General features: G+C 43.6%; 1 protein-coding gene across 2 annotated transcripts in view; it reads right to left on the reverse strand.

Annotated features, from left to right (window-relative positions):
- Positions 1–9,168: 9,168 nt before the first annotated feature.
- Positions 9,169–21,269, reverse strand: part of uvrag (UV radiation resistance associated gene) — a 107,782-nt gene continuing 95,681 nt past the window's right edge. Inside the window, exon 15 of one of the 2 annotated variants that reach the window (XM_060909138.1) lies at positions 9,169–10,467. In XM_060909138.1, coding sequence (XP_060765121.1) covers position 10,467 — 1 coding nt within the window. In that variant the 3' untranslated portion in view covers positions 9,169–10,466. Of the gene's footprint in view, positions 10,468–17,275; positions 18,099–21,269 lie in introns of those variants that run through there. The other variant, XM_060909137.1, reaches the window with a different exon arrangement.

A 21,269-nucleotide genomic window follows, 5' to 3' on the forward strand; every position in this document is an offset into this window, starting at 1 on the left:
CCTTGGGTATCTCAACAGTCCCAATTGACCCCAACACCTGCACAACAATCCCTGAGTCCAACAGATTGCCTCAATAGCCCCTAATCTACAGGCAGTGACACCAAAATACCCCTGATGAAAATTCACGAAACCCCACAGTACCTACAGCCTGCCTCCAACAACCCCAGAATACTTCATCCTACTCACAAACTACCCTTCTGTTACACTACCACTTGTTATCCCAAACTACCTCAACCTACCTCTCAAACACCTTCCCACTTCAGCATGAGCCCAGAACACCATAGGAGACCATCACCAACCCCAAACTACCTCTAATGATCTCAAACAACTCCCCTCCAATGGCCCCTAAATATTACTACTCCAAAATATTATCAATCACAGATCACTCCAAACTACCCCAATAATCCTAAATAAACCCCAGTCACCCTAAACTACCCTAAGAACTTCAAATAAACCCCAGTGATCCCAAAATATGACACAGTATACTCCCTTCTACAACCCCAAACTACACCGAACTACTCACAAACTACTTACCTATTGCCAGTGACTGAAACTGACAATAACTACGCCTTCCGAGCCCAAACTACTTTTAATTAGCCCTTATAGCCCCAAACTACCTCAGCTGAAACACCCCCACTCTATAAGTCCCTCAAACGTCAGCCATCTCCAATCACCCCAAACTACTGATAAATGATACTAGACAAGCCTCCAAGCTACCACAAATGACTAATCCTTCCCACAAAACTTCCTTCAACAACCCTCTCCAGTTACCCCATGCTACCCTAACAAACCCATAAATGTCCCTAAGCTACCTACAAGCAATGTTTCTACTTAACAAGCAATGTTGAATGACCCCAAGCTGTACCCCAAAACTTCCCTACATTACCACAGACTCCTTGCAATAACCCCAAACCACCTCCAGTCACCCCACAACTACACAGAACCTGTAGCCAACCATGAACAACCAAATGACTTTGAACTATTCACAAACTACCAACCATAACTAATCCTTACAACCTAAAACTACCGCAGGTGGCTCCAAACAACCCCAGAACAACCCAAAATCTTATCGCAGACTCCCCTCAACAAGTACAAACCACCTCCAGTGACCCCAAACTACCCAAATGACCCTGGATGAATCAGAGTGACTCTGCACTACCACAAAAAACCTAATCTCTGAATAGACCTTGCGTGATCCAGCGTATCCGCTCCTAACACGTATTTTACCCCATCCCAAGAACCCAACCTGTTGCTCAAACTCTCCAGGGTGTTATTTACGGCTGCTGTCATGGCAATACACTACCGTTCAAAAGTTTGGGGTCACTTTGAAATGTCCTTATTTTTGAAAGAAAAGCACTGTTCTTTTCAATGAAGATCACTTTAAACTAATCAGAAATCCACTCTATACATTGCTAATGTGGTAAATGACTATTCTAGCTGCAAATGTCTGGTTTTTGGTGCAATATCTCCATAGGTGTATAGAGGCCCATTTCCAGCAACTCTCACTCCAGTGTTCTAATGGTACAATGTGTTTGCTCATTGCCTCAGAAGGCTAATGGATGATTAGAAAACCCTTGTACAATCATGTTAGCACAGCTGAAAACAGTTGAGCTCTTTAGAGAAGCTATAAAACTGACCTTCCTTTGAGCAGATTGAGTTTCTGGAGCATCACATTTGTGGGGTCGATTAAATGCTCAAAATGGCCAGAAAAATGTCTTGACTATATTTTCTATTCATTTTACAACTTATGGTGGTAAATAAAAGTGTGACTTTTCATGGAAAACACAAAATTGTCTGGGTGACCCCAAACTTTTGAACGGTAGTGTATGATATACCTTGAGGGGTGAGGTACTGTGGGTTTACGTTTTAATTGCACTTGTACTATTGGGATCTATTTTCTTCCATTAAACCAAACCATGTGGGCCTCGAACAGCTTTCTGCCCAAAAACAATGTCAGGTTGAGAAGCAAGAGGACATTGTTAAACACTTGTAACGTTTGCACAAAATAAATCTGAGCACAGAAACTGAAGGAACACATAACTTTGGCATGCGTGCTCTCTCCAATGGTCTCGCTTCGACTTCCATTCACAGAAATAAAAGAAGCGAACGGCAGTTTGCATCATTTCTTTGAAATGATATCCTCGCCAGAAGCGTCGTTGAATTAATCTTTGTACAGAGATGGAACTTGACCTATTGGGGAATGCCATCTCTTTTCCTCTTGAAATTGTGTCAGGATGAAGCACCTGCTTTGGGGAACACATGTAATCCAGCCCGGGACAAAAGCCTGAGATGTATCTGGGATCTTCTTATTATCGAGTGCAGTGTCGAGTTCACGCTCGGACTATTTTTGGACGGCTGTTGTTTAGCCGGATGCTAGCAGGAGGAGAATCGCTTTGTTGCTCCAGCTCTTCCATTTTAAAGAAGATCTCAGGTTTACAGCATGGTGTTTTTCATGGAGTCTATCGAGTTTCAGCACGTCTCGTGTAAAGTGTTATTATTGTGAGGAAGTCGTGTTTAAAGAGTGACGTAAACCTGCAGTAAATCAGAGACTCAGTGTCACTGATGCTCCGAGAGATCAACAGCAACGTTAGTGCTCTCAGTTATTAACCAGGGTTTCACTCAAACATTCGAAGGAATAACACACTGGAAATTGTCTAACTGCATGCTCGAGAATCTCTCCACGAGCCAGGGTACGTGGCTAGTCAGTAACTCACTAGCTGTCAGAGATATTTTAGCATTAGCCTGTGTTTTGCCGCACTGACACACTAATCACTGAGCTAGCATTGACGTTGGACTTCTGATCAGAAGGTCAGTGTTCGGATCCCAACGATGTCCCTTGAGCAAGGCCCTTAACCCTCACCTGCTCTGGTGTTTCAATGAGATAAATGTATGTTGGTCTGGATAATATCCTGTAAGTAAAGTCACGTGTCTTCACTGAGCAGTCTGAAGACCTGGAACGTAGCGTCTCCAAAGGTTCTTTTCTGGTTAAAATAATCTCTCCAATGCATTTCACCCGATCCTGCTACGACAGCTCTCCAGCGTCGTCCAGCCGGCCGTAGTCGAATCTGTCTCCTCGCGTCCTCACATTCGAAACTTAAAGCGTTTCTTCCTCACGCAGAACCAAAGGTCATCACTCAAAATATGGCCTTTGTACAAGCTGCTGTGTTCATTACGACAGATTGCAGCTGGGCATTTTCTCAAGGACTGGAATCCATTAAAAATGAGGAACGCTTTTCATCTCGGGGTGATGTAAACTCCCCGTGGATGCGATGCGCCACTTGAATGCGAGTTGCACAACGGCTGGATCGTCTGTCATGAAGGTCATGAAAAGCAAACGGACAGCGAACACAGTTATTTAGAACAGAAACAATAAATTAGGACGACATCAAACGGTGAAAGAAATGAAAGTGAAAAAGTCGTTGTGTTGTGATACGCAAGATGGATGACGGCGCAGCGAGTCACAGACTCTGGAACTGATTCAGTCCAGGCTTATTCCGAAAAGCAGGAAAGCTTCGAGTGCCACGTTCCAGCATTCGGGCCATAAAGAAAGAACACAACAAAGGAAGAGTTGTACTGAAACAGAGCTTTATCTCCATAATCTCAGGGATTAAAGACTCTGTACAACACGAAGAACTCTGAAACGGAGCATGAGATCTTTATAAATCTGACCAGCAATCTCCTGCTTTAACGTTGCTATGACCTTTAACCTTTAAAGGAACAGTTCGGTGAAAAATGAAATGTACACAAAGTCCCTTTCGCTCAAATGCAGTTCGTCAATCAGCTCACACACACATTTTCCTTCGTGACACACAGTTTCCTAAAATAGCAGAATACTACAGTAACTTGCCAACAATTACAATTTTTTTGAATATAAAAAGCAGTTTGTCATGTTACCAAAAACCGCAAAGCATAAACTTTGTCCTGAAGGCGTTGTAAACTTACAGCGTCTGCTCCAAAACACTGACACCAGAGACTCCTTCCGTCACAATTATATTTACAGTAAACTTCAAAAGATCAACGATTATTTTTTAATCTGTTTACGTGAAGCGTTTGACGTTCACGTCCTGGTGAACGATTGGTTACGAGTCTGCTGTTATCAACACTGACCAATCAGAATCCAGAGTTTATTTTGTGGCATGTTCCACAAAACGATTAAGTTTTTTTTTTTTTTAGATTTTTAAGTGTCTGACCGTTCCATACAGTACCACCAAACAACATCGACTCAAATCTACCTTCCAAAAAAAGTCCTTATGAAAAGAAAATGTGCTTCCGAGTTGTTGTTTTTTTTTTCTCCAGCAGCACGGATGATTGCTGTTTGATCTGAATTCATTTCGACCACTGAGACAAACAAAAGAGGGATTTATACAGCAGTCTGAAAATAAAGCAGACATAAGACACAAGTAAAATATTACAACTCCAATATCTCTGGCTTTCTTTCCATCGTGCAGCTTTGAAGCGCGTCTGAAAGACGGGCTTTATTAAAGACACGGGATCCGAGAGGGATTGATTAAACCCATCCATCACCGTGCGGATGTCCTACAGCGCGGCGTACGGTACCTACAGTAACCAAAACCCGCTCGGCATCTCGCTGAAGGTTTAACACAACATTTATACGACGTGGCCTTCGACATCATGCCGTAAAAACGTGGAACAATGCTGTCTTTCAGCGCTTTACGTTTCAAACCCGGTTCACATGCTGCAAGTCGACAGGAGTCCTCGAGGTCAGAGGGGTGGAAAAGGACAGGTATGAGGTGCAGATGGCAGGTGTTAACACACTCCTAACACACTCCAGGCCTTGAACGAGGCCACTCTGATCAGCACTACTCATCACCTTACATGTCAGGATCGTCTTCATACAATCCAGGAGAAATCGCGCTCACATGGGAACGTGGTCCGGACGTAAAAGGTGTTTCGTGTTGACCTGACCAGAGACGCGCGCCTCCAACTATGTCTTTGATCCAGAAATGGACCACCAAGTCTGCAACGAGGAGCGAGAGCTCACGTAGGTGAAGTGCTACTGTTAAGACTTAAACCGCAAAATCCCCTGAACGTTCACTAATCCTCCGGCTCGACCCGCAGGTCAGACTCTGACTCAAAACAGCTTTGAGCCTCTGTTGGTTTTCAGGCTTTTTTCTCATCTCACGGTTGCAAATTTGCACTGTTTTGTTTTTTTTTAAACCATTTTCGCTGTTGGGATTCTGACAAATGTGGCATGAGTTTGTGTTGGTTGATGCAGGAGCTATAAAATATCACCATCACGAAAATATCCAATCCATGCACAAGGTCACTCATGCAAGCAACCCAAACCCTGACTTGAAACATTTGTGTTTGTTTGATGGTGTGTTTGTGTAAGAGGAAATGTGTCCGCCTCGAGGATCGTCTCCTAAAACCCCAATCAGAGCTTAGAAAAGAATTTATGTTCTCAGGCAACTCATGGTCAGTATATTCCGGCTCATTTTCCAAAAAAAATTACACACTCCATTTTTCAGATTCGTCGATCGGAGTCAGAACAGTGGAGTGAAGACTTCACTCAGCTTCTTCTAAACAACGCAGATACAAACAAGCATTGAAAGCTTTCAAACACCATTCCGTTTGATGGTTGAATCACTGATTTGGACGTGTGGGAGACGGGGGGACGGAGAACACTCCGCTCCCTTCCTCTCGGAGGAAACCGACGCCACACTTTAGTCTTGCAGATTTGTCTGTAATTCACACAGACGCCTTTCTTCGTGGTATCAGAGATCAGGACCATGATCTCTCACGACGTCATGGAGAACCCATGTTCTGTACGTTCTGCTCTTTTCAGGATTCAAGTCATGAGATCTTTAGCAAGATCTTTGGGGTCAAATCAGCGTGCTCATGTCCTGAACATTTCAGTGATTGCCTGAACTAAACATTCCTGGAAGAAAAAAAATCCCATTACATTACAGGCATTTAGCAAACGCTCTTATCCAGAGTGATGTACACCTTACCCAGAGCGGAGCAGTTTGGGGTTAGGTCCCAAGCTCAAGGGCACTTCAGCTGGTCTAAGGAATTGAACCAGCAACCTTTTGGTCCCAAAGCTGCTTCTCTAACCATTAGACCCTGGCAACATCCGTGGTGTTTAGGAAATGTTTCATAATTTTCCTTCATCCATTGACAGCACCATCACAGGGAATGTGAAGAAGATAAAAATCGCTCTGGAAATTGGGACCACCCCACCCCACCCGCCCTGGCACAGATATAAACACTGTCATACAGATCACACTGCAGGATTTACACACACACACACACACACACACACACACACACACACACACACACTCACTCTCAGTAATCAGGAGTTTGTGCTTTTGTGGTTAGTCACTCAACAAAAGAGCATGTTTAATCATCCACCCCCAGCATCACTGCAGCTCTTAAATCCAAACTCTAATCCGTACAGACACCAGTACAGAATTCCGATCAACTGGAAGTCTAACGTCTGGCTCCAAAATCCATTTCATCTCAATTCGGTTGTAGACACCTGACACGCTTCCACAGCTCCAAAATCCAGATCAACTTCAGCTCTAAACTTCAACTCAGCTCGAGTCAGAGCTTTCAAAGCTTCAAAAAGCGAGACGGCTCGACAGGCGAGCGCAACCCGAGCTCTAGATTTAGATCGCACAAAAGTGCACTTCGACTGGAGTTCTTGAGTCTAATCCCCATAATCAGTGATTAATTCTAGCTGCCGTGAACATCGCCCTGTATCCAGGTATCAGCGGTGGGATTTCGGCTTTGAAGCGACGAGAAGAATGTTTTGTTCGTGTATAGACGAGACACTCGAGTCAGGAGACAATGAGGTGAAAGTGAAGGATCTCAGCGTGATGAACGCAAAAACAAACCACAACAATGTGACTAACATTTCATCACAAGATTCCACAAAGCCTACAGTGTCAGTCTGGTTCTCGTGGACGGAGTCGATGCTTTTCGACGTTCTCATGTTCAAACTCAGTGCGTTAACGCTCTTTGAAAATGGATCTCTCCGGTTCTTTGGGCTTTTTTTCTTTAATAATGGAGCAGTCGCTCCGTTGCTGCATTAAGCTCCTCATGATTACCGTTTTTACTGTGAAACCAGACACGGTATGAACGCGTGCCAGATGTTTGTGTCACCAAATAATGGGGATTAGTCTGAAATAAACCCATTTCATCTGGGATAAGAGGTGGCACATGTCACTATCGATAGAGACATCGTATTCGGTTGCTTTAATCAGTCAAAAATCCAGAAAATCCCCTTAAATTCAAAGTATCATATGAAGCTACGCCGTGCCGTGCCACTGAAAGAAAGTCTTTTTTTTTAAATCAGTTATCTTTTCTTTCATCTCAGCTCAGTGTTTAATCAGAATGTCCTCTCCACACACCATCGTCTGTTCCTAGGCCTTGTACGACAGTAGCTTTCCCTTTTAAATACCAGCACGGATACTTTAACACATGAGTTCTGTAATCTCCGTCCTCTTCATCTCCTTCCAGAATCCTCATCTTCTTCACACGAGCGGTCCTGACTTTGTTCTTCTCCCAATCTGTGGAGCATCAGGACATCACATGATATCCGACTCACCACAAAAACGCTGTTTAAAAACATGATAATATGAATAATTTCCACACTTAATGGAGCCAAGAAATTCAAACAGACGTGTCGATGCATCCAAATAAAAAGCAGGAGCACAAAGCTTTTGAAGAACCAGAAGAACCCTGGACCTCTGGGACTGGAATAAAGTGACTACAGGACGTTACAAAGGGATGGAAAATGACAAGAATAAACAGTAAACAGTGACGGAAACAGAAACATAAATCTCCTGCATTATACATGAGGGGTTTTCAGACATTTTATTGTTGTTAATTATTATTATCTCAGTTAAAAACAGTGTTGGGCGGCACGGTGGTGTAGTGGTTAGCGCTGTCGCCTCACAGCAAGAAGGTCCGGGTTCGAGCCCCGGGGCCGGCGAGCGCCTTTCTGTGCGGAGTTTGCATGTTCTCCCCGTGTCCGCGTGGGTTTCCTCCGGGTGCTCCGGTTTCCCCCACAGTCCAAAGACATGCAGGTTAGGTTAACTGGTGACTTTAAATTGACCGTAGGTGTGAATGTGAGTGTGAATGGTTGTCTGTGTCTATGTGTCAGCCCTGTGATGACCTGGCGACTTGTCCAGCGTGTACCCCGCCTTTCGCCTGTAGTCAGCTGGGATAGGCTCCAGCTTGCCTGCGACCCTGTAGAAGGATAAAAGCGGCTTGAGATAATGAGAAAAACAGTGTTTTGTTGAAGTTGTGGCCTTCAGCATGCTCAATCTGAACCCAGTCTGTTTTAAGGATAATATTTTAATTGACTGAACGAAGCTGACGAACGTTGTTTCTCTGTCGCGCTCGTTTCATGTGTCTTGTAGCTGGATGTATGGAAGCTCTTGCACTTTTGTGTTGAGGAACCAACAGCAAAACATGATCTATATCACCGATGTCATTTGTATATTCATTGCTACGTCATGGGCTTTTGCACATCAATACGTCTGACCGGACACTGAGAATGGAAGAGTTTTTTATCAGAATAGAAAACCAGACTGTCGATGACAGCGTAGCTCACTTCGGCCCTGTCTAGTCCAGAAGAAACGATCTAAAGTGAGCCACCTTATGCAATAAACGTTGCAAGCGATATCCACCCTAGGAATACCGACCTATTTGCCAGAACGAATCCAAAACAGCAAGGAATTGACTGAGAAGAAGCGATTTTTGTTGAACTGCTCGTTAAGGCTTAATTAGCCCATAACTTCATTAATAATTGTAATAAAGCAAATCTGAGTAGAAGTTATATGCACCTCAGGTACCCCTACCTTCATGCCAGAAAGAATCAAAATCGGTGAAGAATTGAGGGAGAAGAAGCGATTTGTGTAGAAACTGCTCATTAGGAATTGATTAATTACTCCATATCTTCATTATTAATTGCAGTTATGCAAATGTGAGTAGAAGCTATCTATATGCACCCCAGCAGACCTACCTTCCTGCCAAAAAGAATAAAAATCAGTGAAGAATTGAGAGAGAAGAAGCGATTTTTGTGAAATGTGGACGACGTCGGACAACACGATGGCATAAACTCATCACCTGTCGGCTAGATGAGCTAATAATAAAGCAGCGGTCGTGATGAGTCAGGAAAGAGACATGACGCTTACGGACAGAAGAAGAGTTTTATTACCGGAAAAAAACCACCAAGAATAGATTTTAAACCCTACAGAAGTGGACAAACCTCAGCAATCAGTGACCGGTTGTCAGGAACAACTTCACATCAGCATGCCCCGATTTATCCTCATAGACAGCTCATTTGCATGAAGCAAGCCCCAATTAACCTTCATATACATCTAATTGGAACAAAGAAAACCCATTTACCATAATATGCATCTAATTTGCCTGAGGTGTGCCCCAATTCATCCTCAAATGCATCTAATTTGCATGAAGCACATCTATTTACCTAATATCCATCTTATTTGCTTAGATGCACCCCAGTTCACCCTCATATACATCTCATTTGCATGAAGCACACTCATTTACCCTCATATGCATCTAATTTGCCTGAAGCTTGCCCCAATTCACCCTCGAATGCATCTAATTTGCATGAAACATGCACCAGTTTACCCTCATATGCACCTAATTTGAACGAAGCACACCCATTTACGCGTTTCACTCATATATTATTTGCTTAAAATACACCCCGGTTCACCCTCATATGCATATCATTTGCATGAAACACACACATTTAGCCTCGTATACATCTAATTTGTGTCAAGTATGTCCCAATTTACCCTCATTTGCATCATAATTTACATCTTATTTGCGAAACCACACCCCATTCATTCTCATATCCATATAATTTGCATACATCACATCTCATTAACCCTCATATACATCTAAGCTGCATAAAGCGCGCCCCAATTGACCCTCATATGCATTTAATTTGCATGAATCATGCCCCGGTTTGTTTTATGTATAATCAGTGTGTATGAATCAAACGCATATGAGAGGTAAATTAGAGCTAGTGGGCGGAGCTTGTATCCACGCCGCTGACGCTGATTCATCATTTCTGCTGGTTTTGACCTTGTACAACTGCTTCAGACACAGAACCGCTCGTCTGCCGTTTAGACCCGTGTGTGATGAATAAGGATCTTCACTGTGAGAACTTGCTGTAACGGGTTTCCAGACACGAGGAACGACGGAGTCTCGCTGGAGAAAACTAAAACAAACCGTAATCCTGTTAGAGAGAGTCACATGGGGTTATGGAAATAGATGGTGACAAAGTAAAGAGAAGGTGTAGCTGTGGTGGAGGTCCAGTGAGATGAGGACACTGGCTCTCTGAAGCTCCGCCGCTCCACAGTGTGACGCTCTGATAAACATTTCCATGGGTTCTCCTGTTAATGTGGTCCAGCAGCGAGATTCTGTGCCAGCTTCACTCTTCCACACACTCCGTACCTCCACACTCTGGCACCCAAACACACACACACACAAATGAGCTGTGAGACAAAATGCAAAATTAGGAGAAATGAAAACACCTTATGGAGAAACACCAGGCACAGTGAAGTGTGTGTGTTGTTCACAGCTTACTAACACACACACACACACAAAGGATAAATCAGTTCCTTCATTACGGTGTTGAGCTCAGATGTTAGTGTAACCCTGATAACCCACCCTCTCTCTCACTCACACACACACACCCATCATTTCCACACGTCTTCTCTCCAACACTCCTCTGCTCCCTTGTTCACTTCACCTCCATTCATCATGTCCCTGTTCCACTCATTTCATCACTCATCTTCTTCCTCCTTCTCGCCATTTGTTAGTTAGCATTAGCGCTCAGAGCCAAAGGAGCACCCATAAATATGGATGAGAGGGCAAAGGTCAAAAAAGACAGGGCGGGGGAGCAAGTTTTACAAAGAATTTCCATTTCAATAGAATTTCAGCATCCACACAGAAACACTCGCGTGATCACACCAGCGCAGGGACTGTACGCCAAAGCGTTTGATACAACGGGCCACTAATTTGATTGGTTGAGCAGTGTTCGGTTTTGAAAATGCCGTTTTCATGCAAGTCGAGGTCAAAGCAGAGAAAAAAGAAAACCCGATGTTTAAACAAAATATTCATCTATGGGCATGGTTTTATTTGTACCAGACAATGCATCAGTCTCATGGATACACATATCAGGGCTCAGTGTAGCCCCGCCCCCTCGAGCTAAACTGGCTTAACCAATCAGAGTTTTGCACGCCAACTGGATTGTGTGAATATTTTTCTAGCTTTGTGATGATGTTCAGAGTCGAGTGGACTGAACTCTTGCTGATCTCTGATTCTTCACCTCCGTGGAAGAAGAAAAACCTCACAGCTCTGAGAAATGAAATTAACAATAACATCAGAATGGGTTTTATTGGCCGAGTGAGAGTCATTTTAGAGAAATTTGACTTGGCACACGCACGCACACACAGAGCAGGAAGAATAAAGTCGATAAAGTTCAGAGAAAAAAATACATAACTGTGTTTAGAGTTCATTTCACTGGGAACAAAGGGAAAGAACATTTGTCTCTCTCTCTCTCGCTCTCTCACACACATCTTTACATCACCTCAATCTGTGTTACCTGTTGAACAAAAGATTCCTCGAGCAATGGTGACATCACGGACCACTCACAATTACACTCACCCTCTCAGGACATCCCATAACATCCAGCGTCACTTCGAGTTTCCTGCATCTCTCGTTTTCTTCCTTCGACTTCCCCTCGTCTGTCCTCCAGAGATTCATATTAATGCACTTGTCAGATCACACGTTATCGTTTCTATTCGAACACCTCGACCGCTCACAGGGCCTTGTAGAGCAGACACGGCCCGAACAATCAACTGATTCAAAACAAACAAACAGTCTTTTTTTTGGTTTCTCTGGAACAATCTGCGTATTTTTTTTTATCATCATCGTCACATTAACTTCAGGAGAGAGAAATAAAATGGGCTGGTGAGGGAACGGCTGTTGATAGCTGCTATAACACAAGTGAGAACAGGAATTAACTAATTTCAAGGACATCCCGCAACATTAAAGCTAGTCGGCCTTTCGATTTCATAAAATCGGTGAAATTTAGCTCCCTCTGAAACGTGGTCACTGTGATGTTTATTTCTGTTTAATCTCACAAAATATCAGGCCATTCTGTGGCTGGGAAGTTATTTAATTTGAAGAGATCAAAACAAATACTGTGCATGAAATCGCTCGCTTGGCGCAGTCAAGCAGACAGAGGAAGTCAGTATGCGCATGTTTACCACCTTCTTCTTCTTTTGGGTTTTATGGCAGCTGGTATCCACAGTGTTGCATTACTGCCATCTACAGGTTTCCCTTTGAGCGTGCACTGACCGTTCCATCATTCTGTTGCTAAACGAACAGCTGATCACACCGAGGTGCTCGCTGAGCGCCCATATTTATTAGTTTGGTCCTGCGTTTCCTTTCCTTCGTATAGAACACAACGTCTTTTCTTCTCACTTTCTTTCCGTTACTGTAGTTGGTCTTTCACGTTTCATTCACAGACTCACGCCCTCCATTTTTCTCTCCTGTTTCAAATTTGTATCCCACAATGCCTTGCGTGAACGGGGAAAGCCCACCACGTGATGCATGACGTAGTATCTTGAATTGGGTCATGGTGAAGCAGGAAAAAATAGCAGAGAATTTAAGGCCACGTGGCTCTAAATTCATTAATTGTTCTATTTAACAAATAAAACATTGTAATAGTTGGTAAATTGCTGTTGTATAAGAGGAATAAAACATAAGGGACGTGCAGTTATGGGAAAATAATCTGCTTACAATATTTTACTGAAACCCACACACACGATTACTTACTTAATAACCAAACATGTGATATTAATAACCTGGATGCTGTTCTCAAAGCGCTGAGTGTGTGTGGAACAGTGAAGAGTAAACGTAGATGATATCATTACAGCTTAATTCCACTGTAACAAATGTAGAGGCGTTGTTCTTGTGTGTGTGTGTGTGTGTGTGTGTGTGGTGGGGGTTCTATTGTTCCACATACAGGATGGAAAAAAGCCCAAGGGTGTGTGTGATTTGTGAGGTGTTTATGATGCAGAACAGATATTCACACAACTGATTCAGTTTCTCTCTCTCTCACACACACACACACACACACACACACACACACACACACACAAAATATTTAATATTTGACATGCACAGTCCATTAAAGCCCACCCATGTGTCTAACATTCACATTAGAACACTTAAATATTAAATACATAAAATATAAAAAGAAACTGATAAGCAGCATGTTTTCTTTCTTTTTTACATCATTTATTTATAAAACTATTTCAGAAATTTCACACACTTTTTTTTTTTTAACTACGTCACACGAATCTGTCCTAATAATGGGTGTGGCCTAATATTCTAATGAGCACGTTTGAGTGACAGCCCCCTGAGACCAAAACTTTTGCTCCTTTTGATAAGAGCTGTGTGGGAGGGGCAAGTGGGTTCCTTGGACTTGGTGAGGGTGGGGCTTATGCAAATTGAACAGCGTATTAGCTCCACCCACTTCACAATTTATAAATTTTGTTTATAAACTCATGCACTGTGTCCAAAATCCCTCGCTGTTCACGCAGTAGGGCCCTGGGTAGGGAGTGGAATTGTTTGAAACAGACTCTGTTCACTAGTTTAATAATTCTTGCCTGTGAGCGTGCCGCAGGAGATCCAGCACCAGCGCATTTTTTTTTTCAGAAAAATATTTTGCAGTTTAGTGAAGGGGTGGGGCGGGTCTGATTGGGTGGGCTTGGTCAGAGGGAGGAGCTAAGGCTGTTTTTTAAAAAAAAAAAGGGAAAATCTAACACACTTGTATCGGCTTGCGAGTTTCCTGCTGTCTGTTTCTGAATGACTGAAGCTTTAATGGATCGCTCTATCTGCTCTCTGTGTGTGTGTGTGTGTGTAATATATTTATTTATTTATTACACACCCACACACCCCACTCACAGACGTTCACACATTCCTCCAATTGCTGGATTTGTCTGCTTCATATCCCAGAATTCAACACACCTGTGGTGGATTAGTTCTCGCTCACAAAGTGCCATTCCTATCCAGACAGAGAGAGAGAGAGAATGTGTGTGTGTGGTGTGTGAGAGGAGGAAAAAAAAAAAAAAGGTGTGTGTGTGTGTGTGTGTGAGTGAGAGAGAGAGAGATGTCAGACATGAGCAGGAACAGTTGCTTCTTTTCAAAGGAGTCCAGCAACATGTGACCTTACTTACACACACACACCTGAAAATGGCATTAGTTTTTATTTTTGTCTTTTCTTTAGCCCAATGAAATTTATAAGGCAATCCTCTTTCCTTGACATGGAGGTGCTAAAACTTTCCCTTATTGTGAAATCCAGATTTCAGATATAAATATGCAAATTAGAAAAGACCCCCAACCTTACAAACCCCACCCCTTTGCCCTTTAAACTGCTGTCATAACACTGACCATATAACCACACCATAACCACACCGATCACATGACCACACAATTCCCCAAAATTATTTCATCCTAAACCGTTGTTTTAGAGGTCGGGGATAAAGTGGTTGAAAAGCCCCGAGTGTGAACCGTTTTGGGGACGAGCCCTGCTCCCATTACTCCTACAGGAAACAGTTTCTATAACACTTCCTGAACCAGGATCAACCAATTACCGGGCCCCCTCTCAGAACTGCTCCCCCTACGGTCACTGAAACAGTGGCGTTATCAGGAGCTGAAGGTTAGAGAAGCAGCCTGAGGCCCAAAGGGTTGCAGGTTTGATTCTCGGGACCAGCAGAAAAAAAACCAGCACTTTTTCTGCATCACAGCTGAAGTGCAATAAGCAAGACCTTAGCTGCCTACTGCTCTGGGGGGGAGAGAGAGAGAATGTGTGCGCGCGTGTGTGATTTTTCACGGCTTCAGATGGGTTAAATGCAGAGGAGGAATTTCACCATGACTGAGGCCCTGTCCACATGGCAATGGATTCAGGTGAATCTGATAAAATTATCATTTCGGCCTGGTGTCCACACGGCACCGGCGTCCACACGGCACCGGCGTTTTGGGTGCCCCAAAACGAAATCTTTTGAGAACGGGTTCCAGAGTGGAAAGATCTGGCAATGGCGCCGTTGCGAAGTCGTTTGGATGAGTAGAACGGATGTGTTTACGATGACATCACAACCACATGACTGTGAGTGCTTCACGCCGGGTAGAAGTGTAACGAACTCGATGCGAGTTGTCAACCAATCCTATAACTTGGTTCATGAAACGCGCTTACAAAATATTTTCACTGTGAATATTTATTGTGTAATGGTGCAAAGTGAGAGAGAGAGAGAGAGAGAGTCAATTCCGCCAGCAAAAATAGGGAAAAAAAGGAGCGATCTCACCTCTTCAGATGTTGGTTTAAGTCCTACAATACATTCCTCAAAAAGGGCATAGAAGAACAAATTAATCCATCAACGTGTAGCATTCAATTTATTCCGGACCATTAAAGACGCTGCCTTCTGCGTAGAATCATACGTCATCCTCGCCGCCACATTGGATAGGTCAAAGCGGAGAATAAAGATGCCTCATTCATGTGCTGCGTTTAACTGTACCAACAGGTTTGCCGTCCAAACGAGATCACATGGGATTACCTTTCGCAGGTGAGACTGGAAAAATACTTTTCATTGTATTTGGTCATTATAACAATTTTACGAACAGATTTTTCTGACTTTGTGGCTAATATGAAATCTCGCGCATAACAGTTTATGCGCATGCGTCCTTACTTCTTCTATTGTTGTGGCGTCTCCGATGGGACCGTCTTACAGCGCACCTAGAGGTGTGGCATGTGTATTGCATCGTTTTCAGCAAGCGTTGCGTTGCCATATGGACCTGATATTTTACTGATCCGTTGCCCATGTGGATGTGATATTTTTTTTTAAATCGCGTTGCCGTTGTCGTGTGGATGTAGCCTGAGTGTATGGTACACGTGACAAAGTCTTCAACAACTACTCACTCAATCAGTTCTTGAAATGGTTCCCTATAAAAACACCCAGATCACCTCCTGAAAGTCTTCACAAATCAGTTCCCAAAACCATATGTTAATCAGTTCCTGAAAGTGCTCATGAATCATTCACACAGCAGTTTTCAGAACAGTCCCTGAAACAGTTCCTAACACAGTTCCTGAATATGTAGACTACATGATCAGACAGGAAGAGACTTCCTATTTTTTTTCCCCCCCAGAGTCTTGTCTGTTTTAGTATGAACATCGCTCTCCATGCAGACGGACATTATAAACCCCACTGCCTGCCCATACACCCCCTCAGAACGAACACACACACACACACACACACACACACACACACACACACAGAGCAGTCAGTGAGTGGGAGATAAAGTGAGCTCTTAACACGTGTCATTAGAGATAAGCACACAATGATAAGCTAATTACATCATCACTCTGTTTAGTCTTCAGATAATCAGATGGGAACTGAAGACACTAAATCTTTTAAATCCCACACACACACACACACACACACACACACACACACACACACACCAAGCTCAAGAGCAGTGTTCACATGAACACAGATAAAGATCAGGAAGATCACGGGGCTTTAAATGGTGCTGCTGTGAGATGAGAAAATGAGATCCTACGATTAATACGAGACGATCTGAGGTAAATATAAGATACTGCGATCAATATATTATCTGAGGTAAACACAAGATCCTTGAATTATGAGAGACGTTCTGAGCTAAACACGAGATCCTGAAATTAAGGAGATGTTGCGAGATCAACATGAGATCCTGTAATTACGAGATGTTCTGAGGTAAATGAGATCCTGTAATTATTAAGAGATATTTTGAGGTAACGGAGATCCTGGAATGCATGAGATGTTCTGAGGTAAACACGAGATCCTGAAAATTATTACAAGATGTTCGGAGGTAAACATGAGATCCTGGAATGTATGAGATGTTCTGAGGCAAATGAAACCCTGCAATCATTACAAGACGTTCTGAGGTAAAGGAGATGCAACAAAGATATGAAGAGACGAGCGAGTGCTTCGGAGTTGTATATGGAAGATTTTAAGTGTTATTTTTGAGGTGTAAACTTTGCACGCTGCAAAAGTTTTCACACCCTTACTTCTAAACAACGAAAGATATTTTTGGTCTTCACTCTCACATGCAGACCAGTGTGTGTTATTTCTCTCTCACACACACACACACACACACACACACACACACACACACAAAAAAAAAACCCACACACCCCAAAGAAAAACCTCAAGAAAGAACCCACCACATTCTCTTTATTTTATTTGAAAGGGTTAGAGTGCAAATATTCCAGATATTTCCTAATAATAATAATAATAATAATAATAATAATAATAATAATAATAATAAACCTCTGTGTAACATCTGTTGAATGCAGTCAGGTGTAAAGGTCAAGGCCTACCTGGTGACCTTTGACCTTGGGTTATTTATCAGAGTTTTTGCGCGGCCGTCTGAAGCAGGACGGGTTCTCGCTTAGAGCATAGATGCGTTTTGAGAACTCCTCAAAGTTCTCAAGTTCTCCGAGAACCTGATCATCGCTTTCTACAGCCACAGCGTGTTCCACAGGGATACAGGGGAAATCCTCCAGCCGTGACCCTAACCCCGTCGCCTCAGTGCCCATGATTTCCTCAGCCTGTTCCACGGAGCAGCACACCTCAGCGCCAGCCGGGACACTGGCAGAACCGTTCATGGCACCCTGGTGCTGCGAATTTTCCTGCACGCGCTCTGACTCTTTCAGTTCTCCGGGCAATTCTGGATCTCGATCCGGAATCTTCTCTGCCTCCGGATCATATTGTTCAGTTTTCAGTTCTGGTGTCGATGTTCCCACAGCTTCGACCTGTCTGTCTGCCTCGAACGGCTTCTCCAGCTCCACGCGGACGTCCAGACGGTCAGGCGGAGCTTCCTGGATTGCCGTGGCAACAGGGAGAGGGGTCACGACAGGGTCATAGAGTTTATGCGACCTGCGTTTCTTTTGGTCCGCTTCCGGAGAGACGGGGAAAGCGACCTGCGAGACGCTCAGGTGGGACCTAATGGGGACCGGAATCGAGCTGGAGACGTGATGACGATCACTGAGAGTGAGACAGACAGAAAGACAAAACAGAGAAGACAAAGACAGAGAAGCAAGGAATGAGAGAGAGAGAGAGAGAGAGAGAGAGAGAGAGAGAGAGAAAGCAAGAGAAAGAGCGAGTTATTATAACAGAAAACTCATTTAAGGAAATCTGAGCTGATCCCAGTCAGAAATGATCATAATTCCATGCAGCAACCAGTGAAATCTGAGCAAAGGCAGAGCTTCCTGCACCTTTAATGCCATTTAAGAGAGAAACATGTTGTCTTGTGTTTATTACATGTTTAGTAACAAGCAAGTTCACAACTGGACACATCCGATTTAAACATTAATTAAATAAAATTCTCTCGCCATTGTTCACCAAGACGTGAATTAAAAACGCCGTGAACAAAACCAGAGCGCTTTTTTCTTTGGAAACCATATCAGACCAACATTGGATATTTAAAAAAAGAAAGGGGGGAAAAAAAAAAACCCCACTACTTCAAAGACCGCGGTGTCCTCCAGAGCCACTCTGGACAAAATACAGACTCGCTGCCTCGACTGAGGATCTGATCACGTCTCAGAGTCCAATTAATCTCTCTCAGCACCGAAAACCAAACCCAGTCAGAGTACAAACGCCCACACGCTCGCTATCGTCTCTCTCATCAGTCTAATCCGGTAATAAACACAGTCACACTGACGCAGGAAACGGCGATGTGGAGGAGCACATGGGCTGCGTGAGGATCGCCAGTTCGAAAGTCACGCACGCTTTTGGCTTGTTCTTTTTTTTGGAATGGGATGACGATGTTTAGAGATGGCTTTTGTTTGTTGCTGAGTGTTTGAGATTCGACTGTAAACACGAGTCAGGTCTGATATCTAATCATATGAGAGAGGGAAGGATTAGCCATGATGTGAACCAGAGAGGAGGAGGAGGGGGGAAAAAAAAAAACTCAAATGTTTCATTATATTTTCATCTCGTGTCTGTTGTCCATTTGTTTTAATCAGGACAAGCACCCTGCTGTTGTCCATAGCCGCGTTCCAATAACCTCGAACATCCCCTTCATAACGTCCCTTGGAGCCGCTTGAAGGCGACCTGAAATCAAAACGGAACTTTGTTCCCCCTCTTGGTTAATTTTGTGTCTCTAGTCAGAATGTAAACAATACAGAAATCACTTCAAAGATGGGTGGTTCATAATATTCCATCAAAACGTAAACTTTCCTGCTTCTAAACGTTTTCCAATCTTTGACTCCATCACATTACACACGTGCACGCACACGAAAACATTTAAAAAGTTGGACTACGCAAGATCAGCTTTTCAATAAGACGACCTCATCTTTAAAAGTTGACATTTGAATGATTTATATTTCTCCACGGCGGCGTAGTGGTTAGCGCTGTCGCCTCACAGCAAGAAGGTCCTGGGTTCGAGCCCCGGGGCCGGCGAGGGCCTTTCTGTGCGGAGTTTGCATGTTCTCCCCGTGTCCGCGTGGGTTTCCTCCGGGTGCTCCGGTTTCCCCCACAGTCCAAAGACATGCAGGTTAGGTTAACTGGTGACTCTAAATTGAGCGTAGGTGTGAATGTGAGTGTGAATGGTTGTCTGTGTCTATGTGTCAGCCCTGTGATGACCTGGCGACTTGTCCAGGGTGTACCCCGCCTTTCGCCCATAGTCAGCTGGGATAGGATCCAGCTTGCCTGCGACCCTGTAGAACAGGATAAAGCGGCTACAGATAATGAGATGAGATGAGATGAGATATTTCTCCACTCCTTGAGACCACGCCTCCATTCCCACCCATGGAACAGCTTTTTACAAAGCTCCACCCCCAAGATCTCCAACAGCCCACAGAGGCCCGATCAACTGGTTAACCGGAGTCACGTTCAAAACACGAACAAGAAATCCTGAGCGGAAGTCCGATTTCCAAACCGGTTTCTTCAGCACCTTAATCCACTTTTGCTGAGACGACGAATTAAACCGTTCACTTTCATCACGCTCTCCATTTCCTCCAGGTTATTTTAATAATGGAATAATTATTACACCTTTAATATTAACTAATAACATTTCTTGTTACCTTTAAAACAAAACAAGTCAGTGATTTTTGCAGGAGACAAAGCCCCGCCTTTTCAGGGTTTCTTCCAAAAGACACGTCTTTCTTCAAAAGCACACGCCTCAGCTAAAAACACCTAAATGGAAGAGGCGGAGCTTTTTAAACAGGACTGACGGATGAGTCAGGACGCCTCTTCCTCCTGACCCGTTGATTGCTGGTGCTGCACTTTTGTGGGTTTTTTTTTATAAACAGTTTGATCTGGTCATCAGTCAGGAGTTTCCTTGAGCTGGTGACCAGAATGTTATTATTAGATTGTGGTGAAACAAGTGATGCTGTATGGTGATTAGCGGTGTTGTGCTAACGCTGGAAACACGAGAGGAACTGAAGGTTGGAAAGAACTTCATCCAGATGTGAAGCAACATCGTCTACAGAGACTCAAATCCAGCATGAACAGATTCACGCTCCGATTCACTGCACTGTGTGGACATTTCTATTCATTTATTAATTTACATATTTATTTTAAATGATCTGGAACCCAAACACATACTGATCCAAATCCATTGTTCTGTTCATCTTTTACTGAAGGAATTTCAGTGAAACTAACATCTGGATGTAGTGCGAGTGTGTGAGAGAGAGGCTGTAAGGGGAAACTGTTCAATTCCACCAGGAGCAATGAAAAGCCTTATGCGAAGGCGCACGGACACACACCCACGTCAAAAGAGCGCTGAGAGAACCGAACGGTCAAGAACTGATCCGACACGTGCAGGTGCTAATTCAGAGGTGGGGTTAAAAAGAAGGGGGAGTGGTTTTGCTGTCAATGGGAGGGGAAACAAGACAGTGAGAGGACTTTGCCACCAATTTACCATTAACTGGAAAGGTCAAGCGTTTGTCTCTCTACCTTGTGAGCTCCAAAGATACAACCATGCGTGAGAACGTGAATTACTTTAAGGCAAATGCATCAGTTATTAGACAAAAGTTTTTACTTACTACGGCGCCACCAAGTGGTCAAATCACGCATGCTTCCCTCCCCCCCAGATCCTCAGGAAGGGGAACCGAGTCTGTGTACCAAGTTTGGTTCTGATGCATCAAACAGTTCCTGAGATTTGACCTCACTTCCTGTTTCGAAAATCAAAAATCCAGATAATAACCGAGGTTT

Source organism: Neoarius graeffei, chromosome 25, assembly GCF_027579695.1.
Source record: "Neoarius graeffei isolate fNeoGra1 chromosome 25, fNeoGra1.pri, whole genome shotgun sequence".
Classification (NCBI taxonomy): Eukaryota; Metazoa; Chordata; class Actinopteri; order Siluriformes; family Ariidae; genus Neoarius; species Neoarius graeffei.